This window comes from Anarrhichthys ocellatus, unplaced genomic scaffold, assembly GCF_004355925.1.
Source record: "Anarrhichthys ocellatus isolate YVR2014 unplaced genomic scaffold, GSC_Weel_1.0 scaffold17, whole genome shotgun sequence".
Classification (NCBI taxonomy): Eukaryota; Metazoa; Chordata; class Actinopteri; order Perciformes; family Anarhichadidae; genus Anarrhichthys; species Anarrhichthys ocellatus.
In genome coordinates this window covers 585,383-597,882 of record NW_022280047.1, presented here as the reverse complement: position 1 = coordinate 597,882, position 12,500 = coordinate 585,383, and the positions used below count along the sequence as shown (strand labels likewise).

The following is a 12,500-nucleotide window of genomic DNA, read 5'->3' as shown; positions in this document are numbered from 1 at the left end:
CACCTTCCCAAGAAACTGCTTGTGTTGCACAATTCAGGGAGAAAGAAATGGCCCCTTCTGTTTCTCTGCGACGAGGTCACAAAAAAACGTTATACGCAATAGAAGCGCAGCGACCCCCCCTTTAAACGGCGTCGGTCTGATACCGATTAGCTGACACGGACGGGTCTAAAACGGGGAGGGGAAAAAGTGTCGGACCGTGCCATCTAGCGGCTGCTTTCATAGTCGTACCAAACCAATTGTTTTTAACAATTATCGCAAATTTGACCTGCGCAACCATTGCAATTATTGACTTTCAGGACGTAACTATTTTATCCATAATTCACAAGATAATTAGACTCAATGGGGTCTGACTCATATAAAGGCCCTGAAAACTTTGTATTAATTAATTAGCTTCTTACTATGAACGATGGTATCCACCATTGTAATACATTATTTTTCATCAAAGTCGGAAAAGATTTCGGATGAGGGATGTATTGTTTTTTTGCGCCCTCCAGACTGGTTTGAAGTGGGCGTGGCTCTGTTGGGAAAAAGGTGTTTTTCGTGCACCAATCAGAGACATTTGAATCAGTCGTTGGGTTGTTTGTCAAACCAGATCAGCTGACTTTCCAGCGTTTAACAACTACCGATCGAATTATCATTATTTAATGCTATAAAGAAACACGTAATATTAAAAAAAACAAGTTTTCAGGAGCTTTAACATACGAATAGCAACGCTACTTTCATTTTGTTTCATGTAGCATTAGTTACTTTCATTCAAATTTGACACGTGACAGTTTGAGCCGTTTCAATCGGATGTTTGAAGTTGTCACCAGAAGACCATTTTCACTTTTTCCTCCCCATCTTGAGCAGTGCATCCCTTTTGGCCTATCAAGACTGAGAATGCGTGAAAATACACACACAAAAAATAAATGACAGAGTGAGTTACAAATGGAGGGGGGGGGTGCAACAGCATGGCGATGAAGCACTAACCAGATTTCTGAAGCATGCTGGCAATATTGCATCAGCTGAAGTATGGGAGATAAAAAAAAAAAGGTTTCTACAACTGTCCTGGACAGCAACATATTCTGTGCGTTCCAATACCACCACTACTACTACTACTACACTACTACTACCACCACTACTACTACTACTACACTACCACTACCACCACTACTACTACTACACTACTTTGTATGCCAGAAAAAAAAGATTTAGTAGTAGTGTCGAATGCAGTCTGCCATAAATAGCAGCATGTCCTACAGCATCCGGGGGCATTTTGCAGAATGCATACTTTTCTGGCTTTTCACGACCCACAATCCTATGCGCATGAGCAAAAGGGTCAAAGTTAAAGATGCCATGTTATTAGGTCGTAGTGCGTCCCGACTGCATGCAACAGTAGGTACTTTGTAAGGGAAGCATTACGTACTAAAAGTAGAAAGAAAAAGAACGCAGCTATTATTTTAAACATGAATCAATGTTATTTTGTTAGCATTCAACGAGTTTTTAACTGTACAAATTTGAACCCACCAGCTTCGTGCAGCCCCCTTCCCCCCGTGTAACAGACACACGTGTGAAGAGTGAAAACGGTATGAGCTTCAAGAGTGGTTTCCTGCCTCAACAAGGAAAGAAATGTCCTCACAGTCCAGTTATCAGTTGAAGATTTAAGAGTCTCTTCTACAGAGGCTTTGCCTTCACAATTGCGACCAAAAGCGGTAGGGAAACAAAATTACAAAGTGTTTTTCCATCTAAAAATTCAGAAAATAAAAAAGGGGAATTTCAAAATCCGACCTATTGGCAACCGACACATCGATCTACGTGTCAGACGAACGTGCTGGGCTCGGAGGAAGCGTGACACGTGGCACTAGCGACACTGAGAGTACGCTCCAGTGATGAGAGCGTCACTCCATCCAGTCCCTGTTCTCCAGTTTCCCCCCCCCCCCACGATATTGTGCACCACAGTGTTCCGGAAGCTCACCCGGGTTAAAACTCAGATATGGTAGAAAAATATATAGTCTTGATGAGATTTCTCTTTTCATTCTGAACCCACACATATAGTAGCAGTGTAAAGTGACTGGGATCAGGATCAGAACCACTACAACAAACAAGAGGCATCACTCGCTCTCTCTCTCTCTAGACACTTCAAGTTATTTATGTTTTTACTTGCGCTTAAAAAAGAAATTCATTGTTAATAGTTCCGTCTTTCATTGGCATCATTAGGCAACGGCTTTTATTTATTCCAGATACTCTACAATATGGTAACGATGTAAACACCACAGTACTTCATTATTTGACCGTATCTGCACAAAGTAAAACACAATGTTACAAGGCAAGTGGCTACTTAAGCATAGATTTGTTCATGAGATAGACAGAAAAAAATAAAATGAAGTTGGAAACACGCCACAAGAAACATTTAAAGAAATAAAGAGACCTTGCAACACCTGGCATAGTTTGTTCAAATAGAAAAAGAAAAAAGCTTTAGACTTTGTTCTTCTACAGGTCAGGTGACCTTGTTAAAAAGCTGGTGATGATCAGTACTAACCCCCCCGATACCCGCTTCATTCAAAAATAGTGATCCTCAGACAAAAATGTCTTGTGATATTTCTGACACACGAGCAGTTGTGATTTTTTGAGCCCATGATATCTCGCTCACCTTTAGCACTTGGACTGAAACGCACATGATCAGCAGACTAAAATCGCTTCTACACTTCAAAAACAACAGCAAGCGGCCCATTTTGAGGAGCTACGCGTGTGGGCCGGGGGTTTGAATCCCCTTCCTGTCCACCTCTGCATTAACTGGCTGAGTTCTATACACACACACGATATGAAGCGTTTGATGACGATAACGCCGAGGCTCGGGGCTACAGAGGCTTTGTAGACCCGGCAGACCTGACGAGACCAGAACGTGGACGGTTGTGGAGGTTCGTCGTTGGCTGGCAGCCTTCGATATGACAAACTCCAGTAGCTTCTTTTTTTTAAAATATGAAAACAAAAGGCAAACGGATGAAGATATGTGAACATTTTACGGGACCTTGTCGGGTGTGTTTTTTGTCTCTGCGGCGCCTAAACCTCGTTCTGCTTAAAATCTATTTTGAATATGGCCATCTGAAACGCACCTGAACGTTTTCTCAAGAAGGAAACATTGAACTGAAGAACTCTCCAACAATACTGTTGAGTTTACTGTTGCGATAAAATCAGAAGGAATGAAATATCTTCATTTTCCCTGCTGAGAATGGGTTCATTGAAATACCTTTTTTTAAATTTAATTAATACACTTCTGCAAACCATTTCTGCCCAACTGGCAGTGTGTGTGTGTGTGTGTGTGTGTGTGTACTCTGGGATGAAACACACTGTATAATATGACATCATGAAGAGCCCCTTCCTTCCTTACTACGTTAAAAACAAACCGTGACCCCCGTCCCCAAAACTCTTTAGGACAGTATTTACAGTACAAATTACAGTATATTACATCATTAAAAAATATGAGATCCATCTCTAAAAACATACAGGAGCTCTTGACAAAGAAAAAAAAAATCAACTCTTTTAGCAAATCAGGTTTCTGTGGTATCATGTGGAAAAAGAAAAAAGGTAGCAGAGTGACAGTCCCACCAGCCCTCTCTCTGAGGCGTCCTTTCCATTTGGCCCTAGTGTGTTCAAAGGGAGATGATGAATGGGTCGGTTTACCACACGCACATCTTTTCTTCTTCTTTTTTCTTTTTTTTTTTACTTTAAAGCAAGCCGCAATACAACAAATCACACTCAATCCAATACAACAATATGTACAGGGTTTGTTTTTTTCTGGCATTTTGGAACGATAATAATGAGCACTTGACCGACTATGCTACCTGGCATTGCTGGTAGAATGATTATAGTTTTACTGCAGTTTAGGTGCGCAGTCTTTTTTTGTTTTTTAAACTCGTGATTTTGTGTTTGTTTTTTTCGTTTTTTAATGATGAGACAGAAAAGAGTTACCGAAAATCTCCCCATTATTGGCACAGCCGATTGAACGGTAGGGTGGAAACACGTCGGCTGCACGCTTTCTTATGCGCCCGAAAGAAGAGAATAAATACGAACCGATCAGAAACCCGAGTGAGGCAAAAAGAGGTCTCTGGACTACGGAGCCAGGTAGCACATGAACCAACCCTCCTCACCTCCACAGTACAACCCAGTCCGTCTGCAAACCTCTGCCGCTCACTCTCCTCCCTCACCCTTTCCCCCGCTTCCCACCATTTGTACTACCCCTGACACTCGAGCTAGGATTTGTTTTTTAACCCGAGTATCTCTCTCTCTCTCTCTGACTCGCTCTTCCTCCTCCGTCCTCCCTCCCAGCCGAGCGTCCCTCAGACGTAGGGCAGGATGCCGTAGACGAACAGGGCCATGACGGCGGCGCTGAACAGGCCGGCCACGGGCACCGTGACGAACCACGCCAGGAAGATGTTCCTGAAGAGGCGCCAGTCCACCGCTTTCTTGGAGCGGATCCAGCCCACGGCTACGACCGAGCCCACCTAGAGGTGCCGAGGGGGGGAGAGAGAAAACAATCAGCAGCAGCACGGAACACAACATTTTAAGAAGGCAAAGTCAAAGACATTGAAGAGCTGCAGGTCGTTCTGGCTTTTCTTATGCTGATCATTTCAGATGTCAGCTTGTGTGTCCGTGTTCTTGCCGACTTCTTACATATTCTGTATGTTTAGCCGTTATTTGTCCATCTAGCTCTCCATTATGTTTGTGGCCTCTGGCTTTGCCATTGAGGGTATTTAATATTAAAAGCCTGTGACCGGCCTTCAGCTCTTCGCGACCAGTTTGGGTCCAAAACGTCTATGTTAGTCAGAGCAAGCCGATTTAGAAAGTCACCACGACCTGAGTTTAATCTGTGTGGACGTCTGAAATCAGCAGTTCTGGTCTTTCAAAAAATCGGATGGGTTTTCTTCTCAGCTATTTGAACTCATTGCTGCTGTCAGACGTCCACACATGAACTCTTCTCTCACCTTTATTCAAGTCATCGAATCAGAACAGTGGCATTCATGTTGGAGGAGACACGTGGACATGTTTCAGTGCGTCGGCGGGGCCACGTGCAGTGACTGTGAGGCTGCAGGTAGGGCGGGGGTTAAACTGGGCCTGCTCTTATACGGCCAAAGAAACACGAGGCGCCTTCTGTCCCGCTGGAGACTAAATGTGGAAGGCCAGCAGAGTCCAGTGGTGTTTGTGGTCCAGGGGTCAATCTCACTCTAAAGGGCCAGACTAGACCACACTGAAATACCTCCAGGGAAGGAAAGGTCGCAGAAAGTTACTCTACTTTTTCTCCTTCGTCTTAGATATTTAGCTTTATTCTGAAAGTGGCCTTTGAAAAAGCCTGTGTGAGTGATATCTAAACTCTGTGGTCAACATGTTTATCGTATTTCAGGCGGTCAGCAGCGTGACCTCGAGGCTGCTGACCGCCCGTAGAGCTTCTGAAACGACACGTCGCTGCACGTGCTCCCACCAGGGCCGGGCATCCATTCAGTCTCATCTGCACATCAGTGAAGAAGCCAAATGAAGTGAGAGAGAGAGTGCTCACTCTGAACCGAGACAAAAAACGAAACGGATGCCCGGCACTGCTCGTTCACTCTCACTTTCTCTCTGGGAGATGTTTACAGGTGTTGTTGGCTACTTTCTTACTTAAAAGTTACTGCAAGGTACTCGTTTCTGTGTTGATTTTAGCAGCCCCTGTGGACAAAAGTGGTAGTGTTTCAGAGCACCAGAGTCCCTTATGAACACCTCTAATTCTACTGCAGCAGGGGTCTGATGGTCTGCTCCGTGCAGTCCTGGTTCGAAGGATGCAGTGAAGCCGAATCTGGGTCTGTCTGTGGCGGGCTGGTCTCTGCAGGAGGCCCTGCTGCAGTCTGAGCTGAAGGACTTTCTGGTGAACCTGCATGGTTTCATCTGATTTTGCGCGGAATCCAACCCGGAGGCAACGACGACAACCGTAGGGAATAACTATAAAGAAATAGCCAAGCTTCTCGCTGATGGTCTCGTTTACTTAAGTGCCTCATATAGAGACATCAGTATAAAATGAAGATAATTACCAGTTTAAAGTTCCTCACTGTAACATAAATTGAGACACTATCACAAGTTTGCTGATATCGTTAAAATGCTGACTTCGTCCAACAACGCATCTCCCCCGAAACAACCACAAAATCAAATCACCACCACAATAAGATATACTGCTAACCATCAGTAGATTTAGCATTTTGGCATGGCAGTTGATTATGGAAGGTTTTAGGGAAGGGATGTGGAGGGTGAGAGGTGGAAATAAGGTATGGATGATGGTGTTGACGTTTAGACAAATTGATCAGCAGTAATTTAATACCAGTTTTGATTCTTGTGCAGTTTCCCTTCAGCAGACATTTTGGAAATATTGACCTAAACCATAAACACGATAGTTTCTTAAGTCTCGTGTTGCCTTCATGTTTTCATAGATGCAGCGATCACGTAGTAGAATCGTGTCCCTTGCTTTTACTTGTCGCCTGTGTTACACTAAACCCCCCCCCCCCCTAATATAGTGAGTTAGCTTAGCATAAAGACTGTAAACACGAGGAAACAGTTCGCCTGGCTCAGTCCAACGAATCTGCCAACCAGCTACCTCATGTTACAGGAGGTTACGTGCTGCACTATTTCTTGGCTGGGAGCAGTAACTTCCTCGAGTCTCCACTGGTTGCCTGGCAACTGCTCAGAGCCAATAAAGAGCCCAGCATAGAATGGTGCGTTAAATGCCAAAGACATTTTCAGAAAACATTTTTGCGCGGATTATTCTACAGAGAAATGTGATGAATGAATGTGAATGAGTAGAGGACGATACATTCTCAACACTTTCCAAAAGTACAGTTATAGTAGTAGTACAGCTATACTACACCTGATATACTGCTCAATATGTAATAGGCTCGAATTTCATGACATTTATTTTCGCTGCCGGGGGGGAAACTGCAGGAGAAGTCAAAACAGCAACTTTCGGGAGTTGAGTGATTGGCGTTGGCGATTGTGAGCTACGGGTGAAGTGGCTTCACAAACAATGACACCAATACCTTGCAGTGGGTGGAGCTTATTGGGATGCCCACATTTGACGCAACAAGCACTGATAATGCGCTCATTACTTCAATGCAAAATCCGCTGTGAAGACAGATGAGTGGAGAGACACAGAGAGAGGTGGAGAGGAGAGGGAGAGAGGTAAATAAAAGAGTGGAAAACAAGTACGGCAGGAGGGGTTTGGGGGGGAGGGGAGGTTCGGGGGAGGGTGTCCTGTAGCCAAGCACAGGAGGTGAGGACCCAACACACCAAACCATGCCAGTGCTGAGAGGGAAATAAAAACATGGAAGAGAGCTGGTGGAAATGAAACAGAGGATGAGACACCATGTTGATGGGGGGGGGTGTGTCGGGACCCGGAGGAGGTCCGCCACGTCTTCCGGCCTGGATCCGAGGTTTCCTGGAAAGAAACAGGGGAGAGGGGCTGCACACTGCTGCGGCGGGTCGGGGAACAGCTCCAACCGTTTGTCTTTTAATTTATCCAGCGAAGAGAATCGGATTTTTGTTTTTTTTGTTTCGTTTTTTTAAAATCGGTGTAGCCAGGAGAAGGAGACCCGGTGCCGCCGGGAGGCAGTGTGAGCTCCCTATCCCCTGGAAAAGTGCCTGTTGGAGGGGGTGAGAGGCCGGTTAGAGGGGGCCACTCGCTCATACCTTGCAGTGCGTGGTACTGACAGGGATTCCGATATTGGAAGCAAACACCACTGTGAGTGCAGAGGCCAGTTCAATAGTGAATCCACTGTGGAGTGAGGGAGGGGAGAGGAGAGGGGGGGGGGGGACAAAGAGACATCCTTCATTGTAATGTCTGGGATGTGCTGCTGATGGCACGGCCCACATTCACAGTAATACAGTTAGAGAACAGCTCTTTAAAAGTCGGCTCGACACACACAAAACATATGGTAATCATACACATATCACTCTCTGAAACACACACACACACGCACACAGTAAAGACAGCATTTCCATCCGGAAACCCAGAGCATGGTTGCATGTGGTTGCACAGATAGACTGACCATCCTCTGAATGCTGTCTAGCTAAGCTGACAAGAAAGACAAAAAGAAGTGTTGCACAAAGACTGCGTAGGTGTCATCGAGGAGGTAAGAAAGCAGGTGGATGGAATTCGGCCCTCACTTGTGCTCGTCTTACTGTGACGAGTCGAAAATGTCATCTGTGAAAAAGGCCGACTCATCAGGAGACAGTCTTTCTGAAGACTTGGACAGACGCCACTCACTCCACCGACAAACCTTTGTGTAGCGGGTCAATTATGTAAGTGTGTCACACAACATGAGCTCATCACAGAGATCTGCAGCAGTCCGTCCCTGTGGTGGTCAGAAGGATGAAAACCCACATTTGTAGTCTGAAAAAGAGTCGCAGTGCTACACCGGCCCTGCTCAGCTCCCGACTACAGACACACCACTACACCCACACTTTCCTGTCCTCGCCCCAAACCAACCTCTTTGTCAGATTGATGCGTGGAAACAGACACCGGAGGAAAAGAGGGCCTTTAGAACGGCGAACCAGGGCAAATGTGTCTTTCGAGTCCTGGCAAAACACTGCGCTGGTGATGGAAAGAGGGAAAGAAAGAAAAAGAGGTGCATATAGCGAGAGAAGGGGCCAAGGAGGAGGAGAAATGGAGAAAGAGGGAGAAATAATGAGAGTGGGAACGACTGCGGGACTCTCGGGAAGATTTAGAAGTGGCACGGCGATAAAAAGCAAGACATAAAGACGGGAAGTACGGAAGAAAAGGAAGAAGCAAGAAGAAGAAGAAGAAGGGGTTAACCGCAAAAAATAAGAGATTTACAGGAGAGGGCAGGAAGGAACTTGGAAAAAAAGGAGGACAGAAGGGGTGGGGGGGGGGCAAGAGACGGAGTCAGACTGGCGTCCCTCCCCCGTGGTTGGAGAAGAGAGGCCCTCCCTCACCCTCCCTGCTCTACTTCTCCTCGTTCCAGAATGCCAAACAACTTCCTGTTACCCTGTGTGGTAATCCCGCACACACATGCACACACACACACACACACACACACACATACACACGGAAAACTTGGAACAATTAGACCTTAATATGCATGCATACGCGCACATACAGTACATTCACCGCACAGCGACCTGCAGGCGGAGAGCCCCGCTTTCTTCAGCTGACACGAAACACACAAACCACCTCGAGGTAGGCACGCACACACACACACACGCTTCAGCTAATGCGTGGGAGGACGAGGGGACAGCAGGAGAGAGACGGAGGGAGAGAGATCGATCTCAGGGGCAGCAGTGGTTACGGATGCGTGATGTCCGCTGCTTAGGTTGTGCGATGAAGTGTGCCCTCTGGATAGATGAAAGACTACTTATTTATTCAGAGCGGTTATGTAATAAGGTTGGAAGACAGAGTGAGTATCAGTCCTACTGCATTCTCTCTGCAAAGGGCTACTACAGGGAAATAATTAGTTCTAGCAACGTGATAGTTAGAGTAGGACAAAGTATAAAAATTATGTTGTTCAGTAATCATGATAATATTTATCATCAAACATTTTATACGTCTCTGGGGAGAAGAATGTTTGAAAAAGGAGAATATGCTTTCACCTTTGTACTGTTAGTAATCACAAAAAAAATATTCACAGAGAGGCCTTTTCAGACGCAGCCGACACAGAAAACCAAAGTATAACCGTGTACTTGCAGGTTCCTTGTGTAGTAAAAAGGTGTTTTGCCTGCAGCGGCATCTGAGTCAGCGCACGCTCAAAACAATCACCATTGATTAGTCGGACAGGTTTACTGCAGCTTAATGTCATCATGCTGCCTCAGGTTTGTACATTCTGATGCCAGCATAGTATGGATTTATGAAAGTCCGTTGTTCAATAACATTTAACAGAATATTAAAAGACATTGTGTGTGTGTCTGCACAGAAACACTTACCAAGGACGTCGTTCCACCGGATGTCGAGGCTTATTGGAAGTCCGTCTCTCTCTCTCCCTCTTATCCAGTTCTTTCTTTCTCACTCTTATAATTCTCCATAAACACAGACACGCAGCCCCCACCCACCCGCTCTCCCACGTGGTGCTGTTCTCACCTTGAGGGGGTGATGGGAGTCAGGTCCTTCCCCATGGTCTGGATGACACGGCGGCCCCACACCCACAGACCGGCGCAGATGCCGATGCCGCCGTAAAACAGCAGCCAGATGGGGGTGGCGGCGTCCTGCATTACGCCACCCTGGTCGTAGATCATCCACAGCGCCACCAGGGGCCCAATGGCGTTGCTGCGGAGGTGAGCAAATCGAGTATGACTTCAGGCAGCCCCTCTAATATTCACGCTAGACTGAACATCACATGGGCAAAGCCGATTTCCTGTATTTGTTTGGCACAGAAACTTTACTTGTATGTGATCCTATAGGGCAAAAAGCTCATGAGATACATGATCGGGTAGCAGCAGGAGGCAGCACCTGACATCGTTGCCTCCGTGGGCGAAGGAGCCGAAGCAGGCGGTGAGGATCTGCAGGAAGTGGAAGAGCAGGAAGACCTCGGGCTTGTCCTTCTCCTCATGGTCCTCCTCGGCCAAGTCGTCCAGAGGCACGGGAACCGGATTCCCGTCCTCGTCCACCCCCTCCAGGTCCGTGGCCAGCTTCATCTCCACCCCGCCCTCCTCTGCCTCGATCTCCGCCTCCGCCACGGCGTTGCAGTACGATGAGTAGCTGTCGTACCGCACCCTCTTCTTGGAGTAGGATACGCTGTTGCTCCTGCCGCTGCCCCCCTCCCCCACCAGCTTCTCGCTGTCGTCGCGGGACTCCGAGCGGATGAGCGGCTGCACGGGCATGCCGCATATGGCCGCTGTGTAGCAGGTGTAACTGTTGTTGCGCCGCAGCAGGCGGTAGTTGTTGTCCGGCTGTCCCACGTTGGAGCCCGAGCGGTCGCCGTCGTCCATGCGGCCCAGGTGGATTTTGTGGAGCAGGTCCTTGTACAGGCCCGAGTCCTTGTGCACGGTGTGGTACACCTGGCCGTCGCTGCGCACGTGGCCGTGGCCGTCGAAGGTGAAGCTGCCGTTGGAGATGGGGGACTTGAGGCAGCCGTTGGTCATCGAGTGGGTCCGGCCTGAGGGAGAGGAGACGTTCATGAAAGTGGTATTCAATAAGAGTTTACGGTTTACTTCCCTGAATATACAGAAACTGATCGGAGGCTGAGGAACTAAATGTGAAGCTGTTTCTGTAGAGTTCAGTTTATTAAATAGTGGAATGTCCTATTTTGTACTGAAAACCCACTGATGGGTGAATCCGGAATTATTGTATTGTGTGTAAAATGATATTTTGTTGTTATAATGTTGTCTTGTATGTTTTATATTGATTAGGGATGTTTCCATTGGAAGGAATTTCAAGAGAACTTTTGAAAAACAGAAAAGCAGTTTGGTCAGAAGTCAGCATTATAAGCTACACATGGTTGTAATCTGCCAGCAACCAGAGCAGAAGAAGCAGTAGAGGTCACGAACCGGAGACAAAACCAGTCGGCTTGACCATCTGACTGAGGGACATAGAGAGAGGTCTTCGGGAATCCAAATTGGTCAAGTTTCTATTGATCTGTCATGTCAGCCAGTATTGGCCATGTTTCGAAGACGAGCATTCAAACGTTATGGTGACATCCGAGAAGACAGAAACAGCTGATCGGTCATGTGAGTCAAATGTTAGCTACCTCAGAATGTATTTGTCAAAGGCGTTTCCATAATTCATTTAGCGCATCAACTTTTTCGACTAAAGGCAAAAAACCAAGAAGTAGTTTTCCGAAATTGAGTAAGTTTTACTAGATTTTGACGTTTCCATCCTGCTTTTCTAATATAAATACATGAATGACATCTCAGCTATTGTAGTTTATATTTCTCTGAAGGCACTAGACACATTGATCTGTTGTAAATAAAGAAACCAGAAATGCACCATCTTGAGGAGGGAAAGATGGCTGTTAAGATTTCTTCATGGAGTTGCATTAAAAATGAATTTCAATCGCGACACAAGATGTAGTTTTGGTTTCTTCCTGACCTCTTAAATGTCACATTAATGGAGCAACAGGGCCACAGTTAGTCTTTTTATCCCTTCAAGAACAGATGTAGTGATCTCCTGCCACATCTAGAATCAATGGGGTTTATAATAATGATAATAAAATTCCAGTTTTACCGTACACCCTGCCATTGGGCAGGACGTTGCCTCCATTAGCCAGGTTGGAGAGCTCTCCGCTGGACTCGCGGGTGCTCCGCTCGCTGCTGCCCCCCGTGAGCGGCAGCACGGCCTCGTCTGTTCCCTTGGCCCCTGGCAGCTCCTTGAACACGGGGCTCTCCTCCTCCTCTTCGGGGATCTTGTCCAAACTCTCGTCGGAGATCCTAGAGAGGGCCTGCTCCTTCTTTAGGCGACCTGGAGGACGCCAAGCAACGAGGGGGGGGGGGGGGGGGGGGGGGGGGGGCGCAAACGAGCGTTTTTTTTTGAGGGGGGGGGCGGTGTTTTTTTTTTT

General features: G+C 46.7%; 1 protein-coding gene across 1 annotated transcript in view; it reads right to left on the bottom strand.

Annotated features, from left to right (window-relative positions):
• slc20a2 (solute carrier family 20 member 2) overlaps positions 1 to 12,500 on the bottom strand; it is a 53,014-nt gene that overhangs the window by 440 nt on the left and 40,074 nt on the right. Inside the window, exons 7-11 of the mRNA XM_031856669.1 lie at positions 12,170 to 12,403; positions 10,457 to 11,102; positions 10,088 to 10,273; positions 7,684 to 7,768; positions 1 to 4,481 (exon numbers count right to left, since the gene is read on the bottom strand). The exon at positions 1 to 4,481 is cut by the window's left edge and continues 440 nt beyond it. Of these exons, the coding sequence (XP_031712529.1) occupies positions 4,317 to 4,481; positions 7,684 to 7,768; positions 10,088 to 10,273; positions 10,457 to 11,102; positions 12,170 to 12,403 (1,316 nt within the window). The 3' untranslated portion in view covers positions 1 to 4,316. The remainder of the gene's footprint in view (positions 4,482 to 7,683; positions 7,769 to 10,087; positions 10,274 to 10,456; positions 11,103 to 12,169; positions 12,404 to 12,500) is intronic.